We start from the raw sequence: 23,416 nt of genomic DNA, 5'->3' as shown, positions 1-23,416 counted from the left end.
GCCACCCTCAGAGCAGAAAGACGTGTCTTTATTGAACGCAACGTGAGCTAGACAGCGAGGAAACTTTGACAAAAAACCCACCGAGTAGAAAAGAAACCGGTGCGGCCTACGCTAACAACCTTATGATACGCCAACGTCCACCGCTTCCATGCTGCAGCCGCTGCCAGCGGCCCCGCGGTCCCACAGCGGTGCTCCCAGGGCTGGCAGCGCCGCGGCCCCGTGCCCCACGTGCTGTCCCAGCCCCAAGCTGTGTCAGCGTGGCACAGTGCAGGCATCCCACGGAGCGCTGGAGCCGGCTGCTGCTCATCGAGGACTTCCATATCGTGACGCTTTGTTTGGTAATTTGCAAAAAGTCTAAATATGTTTTTAAAAAACCCTAAAGAGACTCTGGACTAAACAAGATGAACGTTAGAACTAAAAAGTTAGAAGGGACGCTGTTTACATTAACACTTTCTTTAAAAAATAGAATTGCTTTCTCGTTGTTCTTGAAGTCGGCTGGCCACAGTGGTGAGACGCGCTCCTTCCAGCGGCGTGGCACGCGGTGTCCTGATCCCGCCGGCCCTATCGTCACTGGAACCACGGCACCCGAGAGATGGAGCCGCGCCGCATCCCCACGGCATAGAAAGGAGTTGTGTCACCACTGTGCGAGGGTGGGCGCTGACCAGATCCCACGGTCGCACCGTTCTGGGGTTGGGAAGCCTTCTATGTCCCAACAGGACAGTCCATAGGGAGCTGCGAGCAGGATCAGTCCGGGATCGTGCTCTGCATCAGTCAATGTACTGGGACAGCCAGCGGAAGCCCTCGCCGTAGCCTTGCCTCTTCAGCACGCTGCACATGAACACCTCCATGGGGCGTGCGTTCAGGTCCTTCAGTGGCACGTTTCCCTGGGGGGGCCCAGAGACAAGTCAGGAGCCTGTCCTGCCCAGGGCGATTCCCGAAGCCGGCGGCTCAGCAAGCACCCAGAGCATTTTGCTACTGTTACCCAGCACTTCTGACCGGCTCTCATCATACCAATTTTAAACACCAAGAATGTGGTGAGGCAGTAAGCCGAACAAAAGTTGGAGTAATGAAACCAGAAGAGCCTGACTATGTGTTAACCATTGTAAAATTCCAGCACGACATCTTATTTCCTAACTAGGAGTACCGTGTTTTGCACAACTCTGGAAGTTTCAAAACTTGCCTAAGGGCATAGCTGTTATTAAAGGTTCATCCTGGCAAACGTTTAGGACAAATCCACATGAACGAAACCCTTGGCTTCCAAAGGGCACCTCCCTCTGCAAGGAACACATATTCCTTGCAGGCGCCCACACTGTGTGCTTTCCTACCTTCCCCGTGGTCTGTCCATAAAGCCCGAAGATCTCCCGCAGTTTCTCCTCACTGATGGCCTCAGGTCTGTCGATTTTGTTGCCCAAGATAAGGATTGGCACATTGGATATTGTTTCATCTGTCATTAGCGCCTGCGTGCAAGACATCTTTAAGTTACACAGACAAACATCTGACACTTGAGGAAAGCTTTGTTTTGGTAAGCTCTGTGACCCATAAGTGGTGGTGTCACCACTTGTGTCTTGGTGCTAAAGTGCTCCTGTGCAAGGGGTCTTCCCAGAAGGGCTTTGCAGAATGCATGGGCTATTTACAAAATTCCTTAACGGGTGCACACGAACCTACACTCACCTCACAGCAAGAGCATCTAGACTGCCTCAAGTCCCATCCCCAAAGAAGAGAACGTTATTTATAATTCAGCCAGTCAAAGGTACTGGGGAAAGAAGAAAAAAAATGAAGCTTACGTTAAGCTCAACTTTGGATTCCATAAGCCGGGAGTGATCTGCACAGTCCACCAGGAAGACGATCCCGTTGATGGCGGGCAGGTAGTTCTTCCACACCCGGCGGGCTGGAAGGCAAGTGACCCACACCTCCTGTGAGAACAGTGGGGCTGCTGTGTCCACAGCAGAGCCCCACTGCTCCCTGGGGCTTTTGGGGCAGGCTGGGACAGCCAGCCAGCTGTGCTGGTCACGCTCTCTCTGCTTGCACAAGTGATCAGATAATTGCTGTGCGACAGACACTTGTCAGCAGGCAGCCAACGCTTGTGCACAGCGAGTTTGTCTATGCAATATTGACGAGTGCTGTTCCTGTTGCAGCAACTGCCCTGTCAGCCTGCTTGTGGGTATTCAAAAAAAATACACAGAAAAACTTATCTTAGGAATTCTAGAAAGGAAAGCTAAAGATAAAAATTCAATAATTATTCAAAAGAATAAGCCCGTGACGTTACAAGCCTTCTACAGCTAAAAATATTTCAGGCAGCAGAGCATGAGCTGGCAGCTTTTTTTTTTTTTTTTTCCAAACTACCAGAATAAAGCACAAGCATTTAGCCACTGAAACAACCAGTTTCCTAGAGCCAGGTCATTTCCACAAATAGCTCCACAACCACTTTCAGGCTACAAGCAGCTAGGTATTGCCAATTCCTATCACTCTCCAGCATCTCTATTTTGGGAGATCTTTCCAAAGGTGGCTGGGGAACGCGACTGAAATCGGCAGACCCTGCTCAGTGAGATGGCACTTACCTTGCTCATGTCCACCCAGATCAAAAGTGGTGAAGGTCATTCCAGCAATCGTCAGCTCCTCTGAGGCTGAAAAGCAAAAACACAGGAAAAGAAAGAAGCCATCATGGCTAGAGGTTCTTGGGGATGTGCACCAGCATCACACAACCCTCGTATAAGATATCTGTTCCCTGATGAGCTCGGCCACTGAAATTCTTTTACAAATTCACAAACGGGAGAAAATAATTTCTTCACCTCTCACTTAAGGATGTGCTTATTAATCTGCTGTTTTTATCCCTTATCACACATCCAGGAGTTGGACTCAATGATCCCTATAAGTCCCCTTCAACTTAGGATGTTCTATGACTTCATTAGAAGCCCTCTCCCTCCCCAGGAGCAGTGTGTGTTATTCACTGAACCACACCACTTCCTAGCCCCTATATTTGAGATTACAACACCGATTCACACCAGCCCCAGAGCAGAGCTGTCACTGATGCATGGGGCACACATACTGGGGTGCAGCGTGGGGACGTGCTGGCCCAGCCGGTCGTCCTTGAGCATGTGCAGCAGCGTGGTTTTCCCTGCATTATCCAGGCCCAGGAAGACGAGTTTTCCAGACTTCTTGTAGAGCCCTGGAGGCAAGCAGAGACAAATGCGTCCATGGGTCCCTCCCCAAAGTCGTCTGCCACCTGTGCATTCAACACTGCTCCGAGAAAAAATAAAAGCCACGAATCTTGCTAAAACAATGCCTGCAACTCCTGGCATCCTGTGAGCTCACTGTATAGTAACGTGACAATCTGTTACCCCAAAGAGGGGTTCAACGTGAAGGCGAGCTGAATCCATCCAGCAGCAGCAGGCTGCTGACAGCAAGGGCCGGGCACATCGCTTCCCTGAGGAGAGAGTGCGTTTGCCCCAGCCCTAGGCCGGCCGGCTCCCCGCGCTGCCAGCAGGACCTAAACATCCCCCCTCCCCCCACCCAAAACGGCGAGACGGGCATCTACAGGGAACCGTGCCGGGGGCCTCACCCAGGAACTGCAGCACGCTGCTGAAGCCGTTGTAGATCCACTCGAAGATGAAAGACATCGCTGACAATCGAGCGCCTGCGGGGCACAGCGACAGCCAGGGTCAGTGCTGCGGCCAGGCCTGCCCGCCGCCCCCCGCTGTTCCAAGGCCCCGCGTCGAGGCCCTCCCCACGTCCCGTCTCGTCCCCCCCCGCCCCGCGGCCTATTCCGGCCCGGCACCCACCTCCGGCCGCGGCGACCCCACTCGCGTTCCGCCGCCAGCTCCCCGCCGGAAGTGCGTCGCTCGGCGCGCCACGCCCGCTTCCGGTCCGCCGCGCTGGCTCCCACGTCGGCCCTGCGGAGCTACGTCACTGCGCGCCGGCGCCACGCCCCCACCGGCCCCGCCCACCCAGCGGCTGAGGCGCGGGTTCGAAAACCGCAGGTTCGAGACCCGCGAGTGGCAACATAACGACCACAAGGATGCCCCACAAAGCACCGCCGGTACCCCCGCAACGAGCTCCCCGCTGCCTCGCAGCAGGGAAAGGAGCACAGGACACACAGAGGAGAGTTCAGTAGTTTTATTTCTAACATCCAGCACACGTACCGGGTGAGCCTTTGTACACAAAGCCGTACGGGTGCTAACAGTTAAAGAAACACCACGAGACCACACATAAGCAGCAGCTTTTGATTTACAAATAACATCTTCTAGCCTCCACAAGACCCGACAGACCAGGTGTCATGGCTAGACGGGCCGTTCTAATTGGTGTAAGTCACAGGCAAGGTCTTTGCACTGTCACCAGCTCTATTCTTCCGGGCTACCTCTGCACATGGTGATTCCACGGTGGGAAGGTCACAGCTGCTGCACTGGCCATCTGCAGCCCTCAGTTCTTCTGGTAATAGAACCACCTGTCAACTGCATGGGGCAGAACGAAGCAGGGTTAGTCCTGTACGGCCACCCCATGAACCAGGATGGTTCAGGCTGGAGAACACCAGGTTCAGAGACCTCATCGCTCTCTACAACTCCTGAAAGGAGGTGGTGGTGGTGAGGTGATTGGAGGTTTTTCCAGCCTGAATGATTCTATGATTCAAGTGTGGGCTGGCCCAAAGCTGGCTCGCATGGTGCTGTATGCATCACCTCCAGCTCAGCACGAGCTCAGCACTCTGCACCAGCTCCTGCCCATTGCATCACGTGCCCTACGTGCAGTGTTGCCCTGAGGAAGCCAGCCATACTCAGCTGGCCATGAGGAGCAGCTACAAGGCTCTGCCAAGGGGCTGGCAGCACAGGTTACCTCGCACCCATCTGACTCATCCAGCTTAGGAGTTGTCCCACACTTGCCATTTTCCTATGCAGCTGTGCACTGCACTACAGACCAGGTCCAGACATGCAGAAAACCTTGCTACGAGCTTGCAGTTGCCACTTGCTTAGTGACAGAGCCCCTGTCAGAAGCAGCTGAAGCACTGCATTCATGGCCATTTTCTGCCCCTCGTTGTGGAGATGAAGTGCTTTCCTTCCTCACCTCACCTGGACTGATGATACTGATGAAACCCTGTTAGAGAGGAAGAAGCGAAAACACTGCTGCTACCACTGCACTTTAGTCCATCTTATTTAACTGAGGGACTGCTACAGATCAAACTTCCTCCAGAGAAAAGTGGTATCCCAGGTCTCCCGCTCACATCCCAGCCTCATGTACCACAACGAGGAAGTAAGGCCCCAGTACAAGTGATGTGGCAATTGAACAGCATTACTGAGACAAGATAGGTCTGACAAGGTCCACAGCCGTCAGTTATAATCCTTCTTTTCCTACTGACGGTTCCCCTGAGGAAGTCCTCACCCTGCATCAGAATGCAACGTGTGTTTGGGAACTTACCTTCAGGTGGGATTGGGTTGGCAGCTTTACACGGTGGTGCCTGAAACAAGAAGTGGAAGAGCAGATAGCAGCTGTTAGTGCAGACTAACTTCACAATAAAACACTTAAGGCTACACAAATCTCTTCTGAGCGTAGTTCAAGACACGAGCCACATAAATTTGTCTGTGGCTGCCAGGGCTGGCCAGCTATGAAGGAATACACCAGTTCATGTTCAGATGAGCCTGGCCATTGCACAGCCTCCTCCCCTCCATGCTCTGCATGCCAGTGGTGCTCTACTCTAGGCAGACATTTGCCCCCCTCATACTGCAGGGCCAGAAGACACAAGTCCTTCAAACCAAGAGTTAAGCAGATGACTGTGACAGAAATCTAAGGAGAGACTCTTGTTTCCAGTCATGTTTCCATGCACTGAAGCAATATTTCTATTTTGATCTTGCTGCCCCTCCAACCACTTTCTAGTTGCCAGCACATTTCATAAGCCTAGGGAGATTCAGTCAAATCCTGACTTGGAATAAGGGTACTTAAACTGGGAACTTCAAGGTTTTCATTGCGAAAAATGCAGGGTCCCTGGCTGTGAGTCTCTCAGAAATTAGGCTCTCTCATCTCAAAGGGTGACCTGTACTGTGAAGCTTGTGAAAGGTCAAATACTTAAACACACACTGAGCAGCTGACAGCCAAGCTACAGGTCAGAAATGCAGCCCTTCACACAAAGCCTGGTTTGGACTCCTTCTCCCAGATGACTAAGGGTGAGGAGAAGCCTCTGGAAGAATGTCTGACTTGCACCACGTCCATCTTATTTAATCAGAAACACATGCTGCGTTCAGTCATCCAAAATGTTCTGAGCACACAGAGTGCTGTTCACACAAAGACGAGGGTTTATGGTACCACACAAATCACGCTGTTTTGCCCAACATTGACGCTGGGGATAGGACACATCCATTTGTACTTACTGCATCCACAGTAGCTTTCGCACACTCTTGACTACAGCAGAAGGGGCTGCCCGAGACCGTCAGATTCGTGCTGGAAGAGAAAGGTTGCTTGTGAGGACACAGAAGCCAAGCCTATCCTGCAAGAGCATTAGATGATGGAATACCAAGAATCATTATTGTAGCCGCCTAGCTGCCTGCAGAGACAGTGAGCAGCTAACAGAAAACATGTCGTTAGATGGAAAAGGAAATTTCTTGTTGCTTCTGGGAATGGACAGAGTATAGCAACACAAGCATTAACCTACCAGTTGATCTCTCCTCCGTCAGTTTTTTTAGCTATCAAAGCTTTCCAGTGTTCATGCGTGCTTTCGATAACGTTCACTGCAAAATCCTGAAGTTGAAGATGAGAACAAACTTTGCATTAGGCATAAGCACTCAATTTTCTCTAGACTCCGAGTTCCATGCAATAAAAGGCCTCCTTCCACTCCGGGCGGATCATTCAACAGATGTACATATCAACAGGAAGAGATCTGCAGCTAATCTAGGCTTGTAACTGTTTGAAAAGGAGTCTGCTTCCAACCACAGCACAGCTCTTTTTCCTTTAAAGCAGCAGTATATACTCAAGTGTTAACTGGCCAGATGGAGACGGAAGCACAGACAATTGTCCCAGCATGAAGGCCAGCAGTAAATATCCTGGTTTGACGCAACACAAAGCCAAGTAAAACACTGCAGCAACATGCACAAGGATCCTTGTTGCTACCTTCTGCCTTGATTCTAGTTTTGCCCATGCTGAGGGGCCATGAGATGTCCCAGTCCACCCAACCTGACACAAGATTATAAGAGAGCTCCCATTCAGGAGCAGGAAGTTATTTGACCACGCACAGAGAAGAAACAGAGACAAAGGGATCACGCTGGTGAGGCAGAGCCCTTACTCAAAGGGCACCAGGGAACACTTGACAAGCCTGAAATGACACTCTTTAGGCCTGAAATGATGAAATATTTTAACTCCCAACTTTGCCTCCCTCCTTTCCTGGCTTCCTTCCACTGCAGCCTATTGCACGTCAAAGAGGGACATCATGCACCCTTTCCTCCAGTTAGGAGCAAATAAACCCGTTTTCTGTTCTTGTTCTGATACGGAGACTGCCAGCCCTGAAGTGATCTAGTGTAAACATCACCCAGAAGGCAGACTGACAGTATCCGTAGCAGGGCAACAACTCCCAGTGCTGACCCTACCTTGTCTTTAAATTCACCGTTAAAAGCAAACTGGTTTTCTGGCTTTCCATCAGGTACTTTATATCTTCTAAACCAGTCCACCGTAGCTTCTAAGTATCCGGGCTTCATCCTTCTGACATCATTGATATCTGGCCAGAGAGAAAGGTTGGTCAGCCAGATCCAACAGCAGAAGTTACTCTGCTACTGTCCCACTCTTCTGAGCTCTTTCAGCCCTTCCTGACATAGCCCCAGCACCACCCCGGACAGGTTCCAGCACAAACACAACCTGAATGCCTGCGCATAGCGAGAAGACTTAGCAGTTCATTCTCAGAACAAAGTCACGTGGACACATTTAAACAGCTTTAATGGGAGACTTGCTGAACATCTCTCTTCCTTCCACTCACAAGACATCCTTTTCTTCAAGATACCCTGTGTAGCGGAAATGCCAAGTCATAGCTTGAACCAGTGCTTGAGCACCTGGTATGAAGGCAGGGCCAACCCAGGGGAGCTTAGGTGCAAAAAATGCACCTGAGTGACTGAAGGGGTGGAGCCAGGATCCACCCCTTCCCAGACCTCATTTAAGGGTTGGCAGTGGAGATCCCTGCCTACTAAAAGCCTTCCAAAGGTAAGCAGTTTTCTTTCCTTTTGTTTCTGTATTCATGGCTGCTGCATTTGGGCTTGTTCTCATTTGCTACAGCCTAGGATTGTACCACTCAGCTATTACTGCTATACTTTCCATCACATTACAGCACTGCACCCTGCCATGCAAAGGTCTCAATTTGTGATAAAGAGTACTATAACATTTTGCTAGAGCATAACACCCTATTCTCCTGCCATGGTCTGTGTTGCATCTGTCTATATACTGACCCGAAAGCCTCCTGCAGGCACCCAAGGGAGGAAGGGAAGGATTAGATGTGCTCCTCCCTCCTGTTACCTACCATTATAGTTTTCTGCTTCAGGATCTTCAACATTGATAGCAATTATCTTCCAGTCTGTCTCTCCCTCATCAATCAGTGCCAGCGTGCCCAGCACCTTCACTTTGATCACCTCTCCTCGTGAGCAGACCTACAAGGACAAAGAACTCCTCTGTACCAACACGTCTAAAGAATGCACAATGGAACTGGCGTGAGCTGTCAGAGCACAGCAAGCAGTCCCATACCACAAAGGCAGCTGTCCCTTATCAGCAGCTCACGTGCCATAGCTCATGGGGCTTGCTCTGTAAGACCTCATCAACAATCTCCAGAGACACCAGAAGAGAAGCATCACATTCTTATGATACTGGTGGCAAGAAATGAATAATGACTCTGAACAATTGACTTCAGAGACACTAATTACACCCAGCTACCCTCCTGAACGTATTACCTTGCTTCCAATTTCACACACATCAATTGGATCATTGTCTCCACAGCAGCCAGTGTTTTCATCTTTATGGCCCGGGTCTTCCCAAGTCTACAGGGAAAAAAAAAAAAAAAGAAAGAAAAAAAAGAAAAAACAAGCAGATCTCACCACATGCCAAATGGGGACTCAGTTTCAAAAAGAAGCAAAAGGCAGGTTTATTTCACCCATGCAATTGCCTTAAAGATACAGATGATGGTCCACCTCACGCTTGCTTTTACATCTAATGATTGCATTACTGTTTTATGGTTGCCTGTGAATGCAGTTTCAAGCCAAGTCAAAGTTCTTATCCTGCCACTGAAAAACCTTCCCATCCTTCCCACTGAAAAACCCTTCAACAACTTTTCAGACTTCCTCTCAAGTTAAACGGCTGCAAAAAGGCGAAGTTCACATCTATAAAGAATACTCACTGATTTGGCTTCCTGCCTGTCCCACAACCTATTCATTTCTTAACAGAAGTTTCCTGAACCCTAGATAACAGAGGTAGAAGACAGACGGGTGTATTGCTTCCTTTCAGTTAAGCAGCAGAAGACAGCAGAGCAGAAGTGGGAACGTGAGAACTATGCTACTTAGTGTCCTTCTGCATCTCAGCAGGAGCAGCAAGCATTTGAAGTGGGACAACAAGGCTCCAGGAGGTACTGGAGCTGCGCCTCTGAAAACAACAGCTGCTTAAAGCACACTTCTGATCAGGAACAAAAGGACACAATTCACTGGTTGCTAACTCACTTCACTGGGGTGTTCGAGAAGATCCAGTCGGGGGGCTACACACCTAGATCCTGTACTGTAGCTTAAAGCTTTAGGTTCTAGTGCTTCACCAGACAGGAACCGAGCGTGTTGAACTGCCAGACACCCACTGCCAGCCTTCAGCTCCCTTGTGCAGCAACCGCTTCCTGAGCCCAAAAGCGAACACCAGTTTCCATGGCCAAAGTCAAGGTGGGGAGTGACACAGCTGGCACTTCACTAGCAGCAGCCGCTTGTTATCACAACAGCTTGTTTACAGTGCTAGCTACAAGCCTGCCTCCAGAGATTCCTACCTGAAAACATAACTTCTCATTCGACAGGCTCTCCTCATTAGCAGAATTATATGTACAGTTGCAGATGCAGTGTTCCACATTAGACTCTGTTTGCTCATGAAATGGTGTTGGGCAGAGAAACACACAGGCACGCCCCCTCACCACCCAAAGAATGAGCCACATCCAGTACCTGTGGGAGAGCACCGTAATTCCAGATATAGCCCTTGTGGGGAAACACATTAGCTACGTAGCGCAGTTTTCCCTTCTTCACATCTTGCTTAATTGGGTTTAAGGGATCCTTTGTCGCAATCTGAAAGAGAAGTTACATAAATCTCTGCACTTTGCTCTCTAGGAAAGCAGTGGCTTTTTCCACAAAGCTGACTGCTAACCCACAGGCTGCAGAGCCTGGAGCCCACACTGAGGCAAACACAGTTTCCTGCTGCCCCTCCTGGGACAGAGCCTCCACAGCAGGCTTACCAGCCTCACAACCACGCTCGGCGTTCACACCTGTCAGATGCTGCTTTCAGAACAACACTAAATGATTCCAAGTTCTACAAGACTCAGCCTTTGCTCTAGGGCATCAAGCAAATATTTGTGAGAAGCCAGAATTACAACTAGAGAGCCTCCATGATGTGAAACCTGCAGCACAGCAGGTTCTGAAAGGCCTTATTTATCAGGGCTGAATTATCAACTTTCAAGTTACAGAGCCAGAAATGCTATTTTTTGGAAGGCAGAGGTGAGAAAGGGAGAAATGGCAAAGCCCGGGGTTAGCAGTCTGCTCAGCTCAAGCGCTTCAGACAGGAACCGTAATATAGTTACCTCCATTTTAGCATTTGTCCATCGAGGTACTTCCACGACCATGTTGAACACATTCTGAAGAAAGCAAAACATGAGTGAACAGACAGAACCTCAATATCACACTTCAAAGTAGGGCACACGTGTAAATAAGTGTGAAAAACAGAACTTTAGGCTTTTTTTCCCTAGTGCCAATCTCAATACTCTAGATAGAAGTCCTGTAGTCCAGTCCATTACATCTTCGCTCAAATGTTAATCCCATGAAGATAACCTAGATTGCAGATGTTCCCAGGTGGCAGCAGATGGAAGGTCTGCATCACCCTTCCGCAGAACAGGAAGCTTAACTGAATCAGCGACAGCCGTGCAAGTGCAATGCTGAGGCTTACATCACTTCCCAGGTGTTTGAGCCCCTTCCTCTCATAAGAGGGGACCTTCTGGGGTTGTGGGGTGTGCAGGGATAGGGCTGTGGGGGTGACACAGCCACGCCATGCAGCATCTCACTTATGGGTGACTCCTGGCTCCAGCTGTGCTGAGGGGACTCGGTCCTTCTTTCCCAGGAAAAACAGCTGTTTCACACTTGAACCTTAACATTTGCTAGTAGAAGAGATTACGGCTTTTAATAAACAGTCAAATCTCACTCCTTAGCATCCACAAGGCTTCTAATTCCCAGGTTAAGCAGTATTAGCATTGCAAAGGTAATACAAGATGGGCAATATCATGCCATAATTAGATTGCTATTGTGTAACGAGCGTGATTATGTCACCGACTTTGCTCACACCCCTTCCTAACAAGTTCACTGCGTACCCTCAATTGCAGGGGCTCACTTCCCACATGCAATTAAAATGCAAGTGGATATACAATAGTTTTGGTTACACATGGCTGGAGGGAAGGAAGAGGTGGCGGTGCCTGGCTGGGCAGGCAGAGGACGACTTGGGGCTCTGCTCACTACTCCCCCAGTGCCTCAAGTTACGGACCCGGCTTGGGCGAGACACCCGGCGGGCGGCCCAAGGTCAGTCCCTCAGACAGGAGGCACAGATGAGGTCAGCACCTCCCAGCCCACGGCTGGAGAAGCTCCCTGCAGTAATCCCCTCTGGCTTACCGGTCTGCAAAGAAAGATCAGGGAGCTGAGACGCAGCAAGACAGCCCGCTGCTGCCCACTGCAGCTAACAAACCTGCCAAGGGAGAAACACCCCTGCACAGCCCACGGGCATCGCCTCACCCCTGCAACCACTCTGCTTCGCTCGCACCTGCAGAGTGTGGCATCACCCGAATTTTCCTGCTCTGAGGACCTTTTGGGCACTGTATCTGCTTCTGAGGACCGGTGCACCGCTGTCCTTGATGGCAATCCACCTTTCCCCCTCTGAGCAGCCAAAAGCAACACCGGGGCGGCTCCAACTGCTTTCTGCAGGGCGCCCTCAGCTCTGCAGCCCCCCTGCCTTACCCACAACCACCCCCTACCTCTAAACCCCAGCGGCCCCCTCACCTTGCCGGCGTCCGCGTACAGCGGGATGTCGTGGAAGGGGGAGATGTACCGACCGGCCGAGTCCTCTGCAAGGCAAAGCACGGCGCTCAGCGGGGCGGCCCCTGGGGTCCGCCCGAGGTGAGCGCCCCGGGAAAGGGCCTAGGAGAGGATGCGAGAGAGAATATAAGGAGCCGGGGTCCGGCGCCAGCGACACTCACTGAAAAACAGGCGGTACTCCAGGCTGTGCGGCGCGGCACGCTCCTCCACGCTGTACCCCGCCATTGCACCACGCTCCCCGCCGCCCGCTCCGCTCACTGCGCAGGCGCCACCACCGCCCGCACCCAGAGCCACGCCCCTCTGCGCATAGCCACGCCCCCTGAGGCACAGAACCCCGCCCCCCTCTGCTTCTATCCCCGCCCCTATGGCTCATAGCCCCGCTCGCTCAGTATCTAGCCGCGCTTCTCCGGCCCAGAGCTCCGCCCCTGAGCCCACCGCGCAGGCGCAAAGAGCTGTCCTCGTGCCCCATCGTTGCACGGTAGCATGACGTGGCGCAGGGTGGCGTGTGCATACATTGTGGCGTGGGCTGGCAGGGCGTGGGTGGCATAGCACGGCCGGCATAGCACGGCCTGGGCCCCTGTGGGTAGGATGGGACGGTGCTGTGTTGGCTTGTAGCATGTGGGCCACTGAGGCTGCCACAGCATTATGTGGTCCCGTATGGCCACTGCAGCATAATGTTGCATGGTCGCACTGCAGTATGGCACCATGTGGCCACAACAGCATGGGGTGGCGTGGTCTGCCAAAGTCTAGCATGGTATGGCATGGTCCGCCATGGCATGGCACTGCCTAGCCACAACAGTATGGGGCGGCATGGTTCAGCGTGGCATGGCACCACATGGCCATGACAGCATGGGGTGGCAGGGTCTACCAATGCCACACCAACATGCTAGGGTCCAGCATGGATGCAACAGCATGGTGTGGTCCGTCAAGGCCACAACAGCGTGGTGTGATCTGGCACATCATGGCAACGACTGTGTGGTCCACCAAGGCCCCAAGAGCATGGCACAGTCCAGTAGCAGCACAGCAGGATAGCATGATATGGCCTAGTTTGGTATGGCACCACAGGGCCACAACAGTGTGGTGTAGTTCCTCTCGGCATGGCCCAGGAACTGCTCCATACTAGAGCAGCCCACATGTGGATCTTCTCTCCCACTGCTGTGCACCCCATAATGGTTGGCAGGGGCTGGGTAAAGGGTGGACTTGGAGACATGACATCAGCAGGTCGTGCCTTTATTTCAGTGACTTTGCCAATCCCCATTCGCCTCAACTCCTCAACAAGCTCTAGGGTTGGACACTCACTGATCACATCAAGACCCCAAAACCACAACAATATAGGGTTTGTTCCCCACCATAGTGCCATGCACAAGGTCCCCACCTAGACTCATATCTATCAGGCAAGCTGGTGGCCACAGCTGCTTAGCCATTCCATGCAGGGACACCAGCCCGTCGGGATGCCAGTGGCCTCGATTCTGAGTGTGGGGGCGAGTCACTGGGCTGGGGCTGGGTGAAGACACGATTGCGGGCACCATAGGGCCCACGGTGCCGTTGGTGTGGTGGCGAGCAGAAAGGGGCCCTGAAGGCCTCCTGGAAGCCCCGTCGGAAGTTCTCATTGAAGTAGCCATAGATGATGGGGTTGGCGCTGCTGTTGAAGAAGGCCAGCCAGTGGGCAAAGGGAAAGACGTAGACGGTGACCAGGCGGAGCTGGCGCTCACTGAGGCGCCCATAGTCAGTCAGCAGCATCAGCGTCCAGAGGGGCAGCCAGGAGAGGGTGAAGAAGAGGGCCATGATGATTAGCATGTTGATGACCTTTGCCTTCCTACGGGACACCTTCCTCCCCTCAGGCTCCTCAGGCCGGGTGCTGCGGGCGGGTGCTGCCGACTTGAAGAGCTTGAAGGCAATGCGGGCGTACATGACAACGATGAGGGCGAGGGGGGCCACGTAGATGTGGGAGAAGAGGACGGTAGTGTAGATCCTCCTCATCTCTGTCTCAGGCCAGGCCTCCCAGCAGGAGTAGAGGGGGTAGGAGTTGTTGTAGGTGTCCACCATGAAGTGGTGCTCCTCCCTGGTGACCGTTAGGGTGATGGCAGAGGGGCACATGATGAGCAGGGCCAGCACCCAGATGATGGCGATGGTCACCAGGGCTTTCCTCAGCGTCAGCTTCTGCCGGAAGGGGTGGACGATGCAGCGAAACCTGTGGGGTTGGTGGGATCTCCTTGTCACACCTCAAAGAGGTGGCCAGCTGCATTGGCATGGCTTTGACCTGGAGGCTCTTTGAGTTTCCTGTTCACCATCACCACATCTTTGTGGGCAATTTGATAGGTGAAGAGAGTGGGGACGTGGTGCTGCATGGTGTCCAAGTTTGGGAAGAGGGCCATGCCCACAATGGGATACCCCAAAGGAGGGAAGGTGGCCAGCACCCAGTGGTGGGACAGGAGGGTTACGTGCACTGGGAGGGCTCCTCAGCCTTGGGAGACCTCCACGGCTTTGAGCTGCTCAAACACCGTGCAGGATGAGGTGTCAGGATCCCCCCATCCCAACATACCTCTCCACCGCGATGGCCACCAGCGTGAAAACAGAGGCGGATACTGACATGCCCTGTACCAGGCCGCTCATTTTGCACATGGCATTATCAAAGGGCCACCCTGCAAGCACAGAGGGAGTGTTGGGAGTAGTAGGCTAGCCCCTGTCCCCATGTCCCCCCACATCACCCCTGAGGTTGAACACATTTGGCTTATCAGCGTCAATCAGCAACTCCCTCTAGATGTCCCCATCCACCGTGTGATGCAAAATCCTGGTCCTAAGCAGGGGGAGCTGTATTTTTTGATGGTTATTCATACAGAGATGTACTTTAGCAGTATATAAAATGGACTTTAGCAGTACAGGGAAAAAAAAGAAAAAAAAAAAAAGGAAGAGGTGTATTACACTTTCTAGAAGGTTATAGAGCAAGGTGACATCACAAATACCTGCCCCTCGCCTTTTCTGCTGTGTTTCTGTTGGACTCCAGCTGTTATCAGAGGGACTGACCTTTGGGTCCTCAATCAGCTGGGCTTTAATTTGTTTTCCCTGTTAAGGTATCTGCAGGTGTGGCACAGCATTGGGACACAGATGACATCATGGGGCCACAACGCCACCAAAACCCTTTTTTCCTTTGAAACATGGTGTAGTGGAAAAACACCCTGTAGCCCCTTGGAAATGGGAGGAAGTGACACCCTGCCTTGCCTGGGCATGAGGCTACAATTAATAAATTGCACATGGCAATAAATACATAAATACTCTGCCCTGGCTGTGGCTTGTTCCACTCAATATAATGCAAAGCAGTGTTATGGCTTTGAACCTCCATCAGACATGGCTGAATGCCCACCTGCCACCCTCCTTGAACTCAGCAGAAAAAATGGGCAAGAGTTTTGGAGGCGGCCTCCTAGGCAGAGCAAGGAGAAGGTGGATGGTATCTCCTAACACTTCCCTTCCCCATCATGTCTCACCCCGTGCCCTGCTCACCCGTGATGAGGTTGTCCACTAGGGTTGTAGGCATGCAGAAGATGCCCACCAGCAGGTCGCTGATGGCCAGGTTGAGGATGAACATGTTGGTGACTGTCCGCATCTGGCGGTTCTTCACCACGATGAAGCACACCAGGATGTTGCCGATCATGCACATGAGGAAGATGAAGGTGTAGGCTAGGATGAACATCACAGCCACGGGCGAGGAGTGCTGGTAGTATGCCAAGAAGGTGTAATTTTCCTTCAGGAGGTGGCTTTCGCTGGCATTAGCCCAGCTGCCATTGGAGGGGTCTGAGGAAGGGAGAGCAGAAAAATGAAGATGGAAGGGGATGAAGCCTTCTTTTCCTAATGCCCTCGGAAGTGGGGAACCCCAGCCATGTCCCTGCTTCCAGCACATGGGGCTGGGTTAGCTCAGCAGGTGGGGTGGCTCTGCGGTGTGGATGTTCCTCAAAGCTCAGAATTAATTTCTGATGAACGGTTAAAGGCAGCCAGCAGACATCTTGTTCTCATGGGGTTTTTGTAGGGATCACGCAAGGAAAGCAGGGCATGGTGAGAAGTCCATCTCCTGCTGCACTACAGTGCTCAGTCCATGCAGGAGATGCATCTGCGTGGACTCCCACACAGTCAGTACAGGAGCATGCGGAGTGTCTGGGAAGGAGGACCCCCTGTGCTCTCCTTACACATGCAGTATTAATTATACATAATCATTATAATTACCTGTGGCCAGGAGAGCTCCTGCTGGATGGGGGAACGTCATTTTGCTACTGCAGTCCTACTGGGGGAACAGATTCACACACTGGTCCCTGGCAGGGATGTAGGAGGCTGCTGAGCAGGGGAAGACTCACTCTGCATGCTCACTGGCTGCAGTTTTCAGGCAGGAGAAGGGAAATGTTGGACTGGGCAGCAGCAGAGCCTGCAGCAGCATTGCCTGATACCTATATAAAGCCCAAAACTTTGCCTGACTTTATCTCCCTGGGCTGCAATCTCTTGCAGCATTGCTGGGTGAGAAATTAGAGGATGTTCCGGGAGGGAGCTGGAAGAAGAGGTGGGAATAAAAGGCTCCGCGCTGGATGGGGACACATCCTCCTTGCACTGGGGACGCCTCGGCGGTGGGGACATCCCTGGGTTGATGGGGAGGGAAAAACCGCAATGAAAGGAGGAAAACAGATCCCTGCTTTGCTACTCACCCCCGCTGGGCTCCAGGTACTGCAGCGCCTGCATTGCGAGGTGGGGAAGGAGGTCTCCTCCAGCTGGGGGTCCCCGCCGCTAAGCATTTCTCCTGTGCAGTCGTCACCACTGCTTGCGAATGCGGCAGCAGCTCCGGGGCGGGGGGGGGGGGGAGCATCCTCCCATTGCCATGGATACCGGGGTACCCACAGGCAGCTCAGCAGGGATGGAGCCGGAGCAGCTCTGCTCGCTCCCAGCACTGCAGATGTGGTCACCTGGGTGCTCGGGTCCCCCTGCCCCCCCACTATATCACACCTGGGTCTGTAGGGCAAGGCAAGTCCAGGAGTCACATGCTGCCCTGCGTAGCGGTGGGCTTCCCATGGCCCCTTGGGGGAACCCCCCAGCATACTTCCTTCTGGCAGAGGACACAGGGAAAGCTTTCCCTGCTACATTCCAGTGCTTGGGAGCTAAAGGTCCTCCTAACGACCTGCAGCACCCTGCTGTGACCCCCCTGCATCCTGTTCAGAGCCCCCCAGCACCTCCTGCAGCCCCCCCAGCATCCTCTTGGCACCCTCCTTGCAGCTACAGGGAGACCCCGGGACACCACCCTGAACACGTGCACACACGTGCGCCCATCATGGGGACTCTGTGGGGACTCAGGCTTCTTCCAGCCCATTGCTGGCGACCAATAATCCATCAACGTAGAGAACACAATGCACATAACACATTTAATCAGGCATTGGGCACATTGTGCCAGCAGCTGGAAGCCATGGGGAGCTCCTGGGCCATGGGGCACTCCTCCAGGCGCCGGGCAGCAGGGACATGTCAGGCTGTGGGGACATTGCCCTCAGGTGACAGCAGCAGCTCAAAGGGGACCAGGGGCTGGACGAGCAGGCGTACAGCAGGGCACACAGGGTTGGCACGCAGGTTGAGGCTCCGCAGCGAGGACATGGTGGCCAGTGCCTCTGTTGGCACCTCTGCAAGAGGGAGCAAAGGGGACAGGATTTGGGGAAAGGGGGTGTTTTTATTAAAAACAAACAAACAAACAATAAAAATAGAACAGGTTAAATGCAGCTGCAAAGCCCAGTGCTGCTTATGGCAATATGCATGGGCGACAAGGAGCAGCAGCAGCATCCATGCTTACAGCCGCCTGCACCCTGCTGCCAGCTGCTCCCCCTCCTTGTCCTGCTTTCCCAAGCAGAACGGGTGGAAAGGAGATAACAGGCATTAAAACACAGCAAGAAAGAAAGCAAGAAGCCTCTTTCATAATTAAAGCCAGCGGTAATTTTCCTCTGATCTGAATATGATAATAACAGTGAAAAAATCCTGCTCACTGGGATAAAAGGCTGCTGGGGAGCCAGCAGGCATTGGAAGAAACCAATGACGGTCCAGTTGGGGAGCATGCAGCTGCACGGTGGCATCACCCTTAAGCATGAAAAATACTGCTGTGGTATCACTGCAAGGAGCAGGGAAAGGGTTAAGAGCCCTGACGTTAATATATGCATCACTACTCTGCAGGTTAAGAGCTACTTGAGATGAAAGGGGTGGCTGGAAGCACTCCTTCCAGAGCCCAGGGCTCCAGGCAGGCACTAGTCAATCTGCTCATCCTCCCATCTCCCTGGAGAACATCACCCGCTGCCTCGAGCTGTGGCTCAGCTTCCCCAGAAGACTGAGGCCCCCTCCAGCAGATATCTTGAACCTGGTTCGGCCTTGGGAGCAGCTTTGTCGCCACCGTTGGAGCAGAAGGGAACAGGCAGAACCAGGAACCACATGTGGTTGGGACGGCAGCATCAAAACCTCATGTTGCAAAGCCACCACCAGCCAACTTCCATCCACCTTCTGTAGACTGCCGTGCCTTTGTCCAGAGCAAGATCCTCAGTTTGTTATGGAGTTGAGTGGTGCAACCTGGGTCCTGAGTTATAAAAGGCGGCCAAACCAGCCCACCATCATTTCCACACTCTAAGACATGGTACGCTGGCTGGAAGTGTGCAGGCTGCTAGATAACAGCACCAGGGTGAGCCTTCAGGTGCTTCAGCATCATCTTCAAAGACACAGAAACGATGCTGGTCTTCCACCAGCCATAGCAGCAGGCAGAGGGCTCAAAGCCTGCATGGCCATTAGGGAAAACTAAGACTTGCGCTGGTTAAGCTCATGCTAAGGAGTTCTCCTTAACTCTCCTTCGCTGTTGTGCATAGGGAAGAAGATATAAATGCAAGCTCATAAACCATATAGAAAGCTCAGCCTTTGAGGCTCTAGAGTAACCCAGTGGACTCCATCATGGTCCCAGAAGATACAGCTGTGAGCCATCAAGTGGAGGAGCCTGGAGGGGTAGTGAGAAGGAATACGGTCACTTCCACCAGTTTTCCTCCCCAGCCCCCTCCCTCTCACCTGAGATCTCGTTCCCTTCCAGGTTGATGCTCTCCAGCGCGGGGGCAGCTGCCAGGGGCTCAGGGAAGTGCCGGAACTTATTGCGGGCAAGGTTGATGGTGCGCAAGTGCAGCAGGGAGCCTAGCTCCTGGGGCAGACGGTGCAGGAGGTTGCCCTCCAGGTTGAGTTCTGGAAAAGGAACAATGCTGACCCTCCATTCTATGCAGCAAAGCTCCCAATGAGGGACTCCTGCAGCAGCCAGGGCTGCTGTGCGGAGTTGTATGTACCATGGATGTGCTCTAAGCTGGTAGCGTGCTGACAGGCTGTCTCCTCACTACACGAAAGACATTGAGGCGCTGGACAGTGTCATAGCATCATAGAACGGCTTGGGCTGGGAAGGGACCTTAAAGATCATTGGGCTCCAACTCCCCTGTCATGGGCTGGTTGCCCCCCACCAACTGTGTTGCAGAGCCGTGGGGGTGCGGCACTGAGGGGTGTGGGCAGGTGGGGGTGTGCTGGGTGAGCTGAGAGGGCTTTTCCAACCTCAGTGCCCCCGTGCCCGCAGGCCGGCCCGCGCTTACCTCGCAGCTGGCTGAAGGTGGTGGCGAAGCGGGCGCCGAGAGCCTTCAGCTCGTTGTTAGCCAGCGAGATGCGGTGGATGCCCTGCGTGACGCTGCGCACCGCCTTGTAGATGCCGGCGGGGAAAGCTACCAGCTTGCAGTCGGCCAGGTCTGCGGGGACAGCCGGGTGAGCGGCGCGGGCAGCTGCACAGCGCCCGGCCCCGGGCTGCCAAACACGCGGCCCCGCTGCGCGGCGGAACCCCGCCGCACCCCGACGTGCCGCGGGGACGGAGGAGCGCGGAACCCTGCTGAGGCTGCGGCCTTACCCAGCGTGTCCCCTTGGTTCTCCACCGTCTCGTTCACCCTCCTGGCCACGCGGGCCACCGCCTCGCCCATCCTCCTCTGCATGGGGGCGGCCGGGGGGGTACACCGCGGGCTCGGCGGAGGCGGCGTTCCCCGCTGCTAAAAATAAAGCGCTGGGACATGTGCTCTGCCGAGGCGGGGAGGGGGGGAGGGGGGGCGCGCTCCGCGGGATCCACGAGGCTCTCCGCGGGAGCGGGGCTTCGCGTGGGGCGGCGGGGAGGGCGAGGGCTGTCCGGCAGCCTCCCGTCCGAGCTAAAACCGTGCGGACCGAGCCACGTGGCGCCGCTCCCCGCGGCGGGAGCCGAACTCGGGTCCCCCGGGTGGCGGCCAGGAACCCTCCTCCCCGCCGGACCACGTGTGGCGGCGGGCGGGGATGGCGCGGCCCCGCCCCGCGGGGACAATAGCGCGGGGCCATGGCGTCGGCGGGCGGCCGCCAGCACAGCCAGAGTCGCGCCATCCCCGCCCGCCCCGCGCCGCACGGCGACGCCGCCGCGCTGCCGCCCGGCTGCTGCACCACGCCCGGCGGCACGCTCTTCTCCACCACGCCGGGAGGTAAGCGCGTGCAGCCCTCAGCGGCGCCCCGGATTTCGGCGTTCCCCGCAGCTGGGCCCCGGAGGGAGGCTAGGCCGTGCCGCCTGGAGGGGGTGAGGCTGCGGGCGGGGGAGGCTCGAGGAGGTGGTGGGGTCCCCGAGGGCGGCACGCCGCGGGGCGGAGCGCCCGGGTGACACGGACGCGTCCCCCCGCCCTCCCGCCGCAGGCACCCGCATCATCTACGACCGCAAGTTCCTGCTGGAGCGCCGCAACTCGCCCATGGCTCAGACCCCGCCGTGCCAGCTGCCCGACATCCCCGGCGTCACCAGCCCCGGTGCCGGCGACGAGCCCAAGGCCGAGCCCGCCAGCCCCAGCAACCAGGACGGCAAGCCAGCGGCCGGTAAGCGGGCGGCCCCCCCCCGGGGTGTCCCCGAGCCGTGGGATGCCCACGTGCCTCCCTTGGTGTCTCTTGCAGGGGACGACGCGCAGTTCGAGATGGACATCTGACCGGGCGCCCGCCGCTCTCCTTCGCCATTGCCCCGTTTATTGGTCCGTTGTTTTGTTTTTTTCCCTCCCGTTTCGTTTGGGTCTTTCACCGCATCGCCCCACGCCGTCCCCTTCCCATAACTAGTCTTAAGGAACAGCGCCTGGAGATGGAGGTGCCGGCCGCCAGGCTCCCATCCTGGGCCTTCCCTGGGACGTTTCAGCAGCAGCGGGGAGACACCAGCACCTCTGTGCAATGCAAACTCTTGGGTCCAGGTTAGACCCGTCCAGCACCTGGGCTCCCAATTTCTACGAGGCCGCACATGGCACAGAGCCCTCAGTTTTCCATTTTTTGGTACTAAAAAGAGGGACAGCCACAATGCAGGGAGAAGGGAGGGCCGAGCAGCAGCGTCCCTTCCCTCGGACCCCTCTCTGTGCCGTGGGGTTCGGGGTGGGCTTCATCGCCAGGTGCTTGGGGGACGCTGCGAGCGAGCGAGTGCGAGTGGAAGTACGGTGCGCGTGCGGCTGAGTGCTTGTGACACACACACAGATATATATGTTATATAGAGAGAAATATATTTTTCCTTAAAACATTGGCCCTCGGGGGTCCAGCGCGGCCCCAGAGCAGCCGGGGGACGCAGCGTGGCGCGGGGAAGGCGGTGGCCATCAGCCGCGCAGTGCCTTGCGGGACAGCTGCTCTCCGAGCCAAGAATAAAAACAATCAAGGACAAAGTGAACTTTCTACGACTTTCTACGACGTTTCTACGACTTTCTACTGATTATTTTTCTCTTCTTTTTGTTTTTGTTTTAAACGGGATTCTGGCTGAAAAGCAAGGAGTGCCCGGCGTCTCGGGGCAACTTCTCTGCTGTTCAGGGTTGTCGGCGGGTTTTTTGGTTTTCCTATCTCCTGCATGGGAGGAGGAAAGCTCCCACCGGCGGTTGCTGTTACAGTGAGGTCAATAAAGATCTTGGTTCTATGACAGCGACACGCGTGGGGTTTCTTTGGCCTTCACCCCGTGGCAATCGCTCTTTTAAAGCAGAGTGTTTGCAGGAGAGAAGCATCTGCAGGGTATGGAGGTTCCAGGATGTGCAGCTGGAGATCTACCAAGGAAAGTCCCGCTGGGGATGTCCCGGCAGATGGCACGACCATGAGGTGCTCTGTCAAAAAGCTGTTCCAGAAAGATCTGAAATGTTATTTTTCTGACGGTGGATTCCAAAACCAGATGCAGTGCTGAGATGGACGTGGTGCAAAGGTGCTTCAGAGGCCTGCACCGGCTCCCGGTTCTGCCAAGCAAAAGAAGAGTAATAAAGGGAGGAGGGTAAAAGGTTTGATAGAGCAGGGAAGGAGCGCAGATAGCCCAGCCTGCAAACCTGAGTTGCTGGGGGGCTGCAGAACCGTTGCAAAGCTCAGGTTCCCGCAGGCAGGGGGATGCCCTCGGTGCTCCGCAGTATCGGGGCTGCTCGCACACCCTGCTCCCCAGCCTTTACCATTTTCGGGCTGCCTCGGGGCTGCGTTTACATTCCTTTCCCTTCTTCCTGGTGACACCGACCCGCTCCTTCTCCCTTTTCCCTTGGCCTGTTGGGCTTCTGTAAATATTTATGCACTGTGCTGGCGGTGCCTGCGGCAGGGCCAGGGCATTTCAGGTCTCCAAAAGGGAAGGCTCCAGAGTACTCCTCATGGGACCGACGTGCTTCAGGTGGATTGTCTGGTTATGTAAGAAAGACAAATGCCTGCGGAGCTTGGCTCTGGGCATCTGGGAGGACACGTGCCAGCTGGGTGGCTTCCTGCTGCTGGGATGGGGATGGGTGCAGGAGGTGATGGGGGCATGGGGGGAGAGAATGGGGATGTGGCTTAGTTGGACTGGGTGATCTTAGAGGTCTTTTCCAGCCTCTATGGCTCACTAATTCGATCCTATGAATGTGCTGGGCGCTGTAGGGTGTTTGGGGGCAATGTGCCAGGGCATCCCCAAGGGATGGGAACTGTGGCTGGAGGATTGCTGCACACTATGGGGTCCTTAAGGGGGCTGGGGGCTGCTGCACACTGGGAGGACCTGAGGGGAAAGGGGCTGGATCTGGAGGCTGCAAAGTGCCAGGGAGATCTCAAGGGGCTGTAATAAGCTATGGGGTCCCGAAAGGTGCCGTCCCCAAGGCCTGCGGGCTGCAGCGCGGCCCCGGCTCCTCCCCTTC

General features: G+C 54.5%; 5 protein-coding genes across 7 annotated transcripts; 1 reads left to right on the top strand and 4 right to left on the bottom strand.

The window, feature by feature from the left end:
* Positions 7–3,901, bottom strand: SAR1A (secretion associated Ras related GTPase 1A). Its single transcript, XM_021399568.1, has 7 exons — positions 3,780–3,901; positions 3,560–3,634; positions 3,047–3,166; positions 2,559–2,624; positions 1,785–1,888; positions 1,326–1,457; positions 7–884 (listed from the first exon to the last, which is right to left on the bottom strand). The coding sequence occupies exons 2-7, from the start codon at positions 3,615–3,617 to the stop codon at positions 768–770; spliced, it is 597 nt and encodes a 198-aa protein (XP_021255243.1). The 5' UTR covers positions 3,618–3,634; positions 3,780–3,901; the 3' UTR covers positions 7–767.
* Positions 4,099–12,576, bottom strand: PPA1 (pyrophosphatase (inorganic) 1). Of its 2 annotated transcripts, none has more exons than XM_021399350.1 (11): positions 12,422–12,576; positions 12,225–12,289; positions 10,766–10,819; positions 10,137–10,256; positions 8,901–8,987; positions 8,477–8,603; positions 7,560–7,687; positions 6,632–6,717; positions 6,351–6,420; positions 5,404–5,443; positions 4,099–4,448 (listed from the first exon to the last, which is right to left on the bottom strand). In XM_021399350.1, exons 1-11 carry the CDS (start codon positions 12,483–12,485, stop codon positions 4,417–4,419), a joined length of 873 nt encoding a protein of 290 aa, XP_021255025.1. In that variant the 5' UTR covers positions 12,486–12,576; the 3' UTR covers positions 4,099–4,416. The 2 variants fall into 2 exon arrangements, with proteins under 2 accessions (XP_021255025.1, XP_021255026.1); XM_021399351.1 differs by lacking the exon at positions 4,099–4,448 and adding an exon at positions 4,455–5,082.
* NPFFR1 (neuropeptide FF receptor 1) lies at positions 12,823–17,492 on the bottom strand. Of its 2 annotated transcripts, XM_021399348.1 has the most exons (4): positions 16,946–17,492; positions 15,759–16,049; positions 14,803–14,902; positions 12,823–14,451 (listed from the first exon to the last, which is right to left on the bottom strand). In XM_021399348.1, the coding sequence occupies exons 1-4, from the start codon at positions 16,977–16,979 to the stop codon at positions 13,677–13,679; spliced, it is 1,200 nt and encodes a 399-aa protein (XP_021255023.1). In that variant the 5' UTR covers positions 16,980–17,492; the 3' UTR covers positions 12,823–13,676. The 2 variants fall into 2 exon arrangements, with proteins under 2 accessions (XP_021255023.1, XP_021255022.1); XM_021399347.1 differs by having other exon boundaries at positions 15,759–17,492.
* On the bottom strand, positions 17,628–20,571 carry LRRC20 (leucine rich repeat containing 20). Its single transcript, XM_021399352.1, has 5 exons — positions 20,484–20,571; positions 20,179–20,314; positions 19,874–20,023; positions 19,314–19,481; positions 17,628–17,902 (listed from the first exon to the last, which is right to left on the bottom strand). Exons 2-5 carry the CDS (start codon positions 20,258–20,260, stop codon positions 17,751–17,753), a joined length of 552 nt encoding a protein of 183 aa, XP_021255027.1. The 5' UTR covers positions 20,261–20,314; positions 20,484–20,571; the 3' UTR covers positions 17,628–17,750.
* Positions 20,607–22,215, top strand: EIF4EBP2 (eukaryotic translation initiation factor 4E binding protein 2). The gene is made up of 3 exons (XM_021399353.1): positions 20,607–20,767; positions 20,973–21,146; positions 21,222–22,215. The coding sequence occupies exons 1-3, from the start codon at positions 20,629–20,631 to the stop codon at positions 21,251–21,253; spliced, it is 345 nt and encodes a 114-aa protein (XP_021255028.1). The 5' UTR covers positions 20,607–20,628; the 3' UTR covers positions 21,254–22,215.

This window comes from Numida meleagris, chromosome 5 (assembly GCF_002078875.1).
Source record: "Numida meleagris isolate 19003 breed g44 Domestic line chromosome 5, NumMel1.0, whole genome shotgun sequence".
Lineage (NCBI taxonomy): Eukaryota > Metazoa > Chordata > Aves > Galliformes > Numididae > Numida > Numida meleagris.
This window is presented reverse-complemented; position numbering and strand designations above follow the sequence as displayed.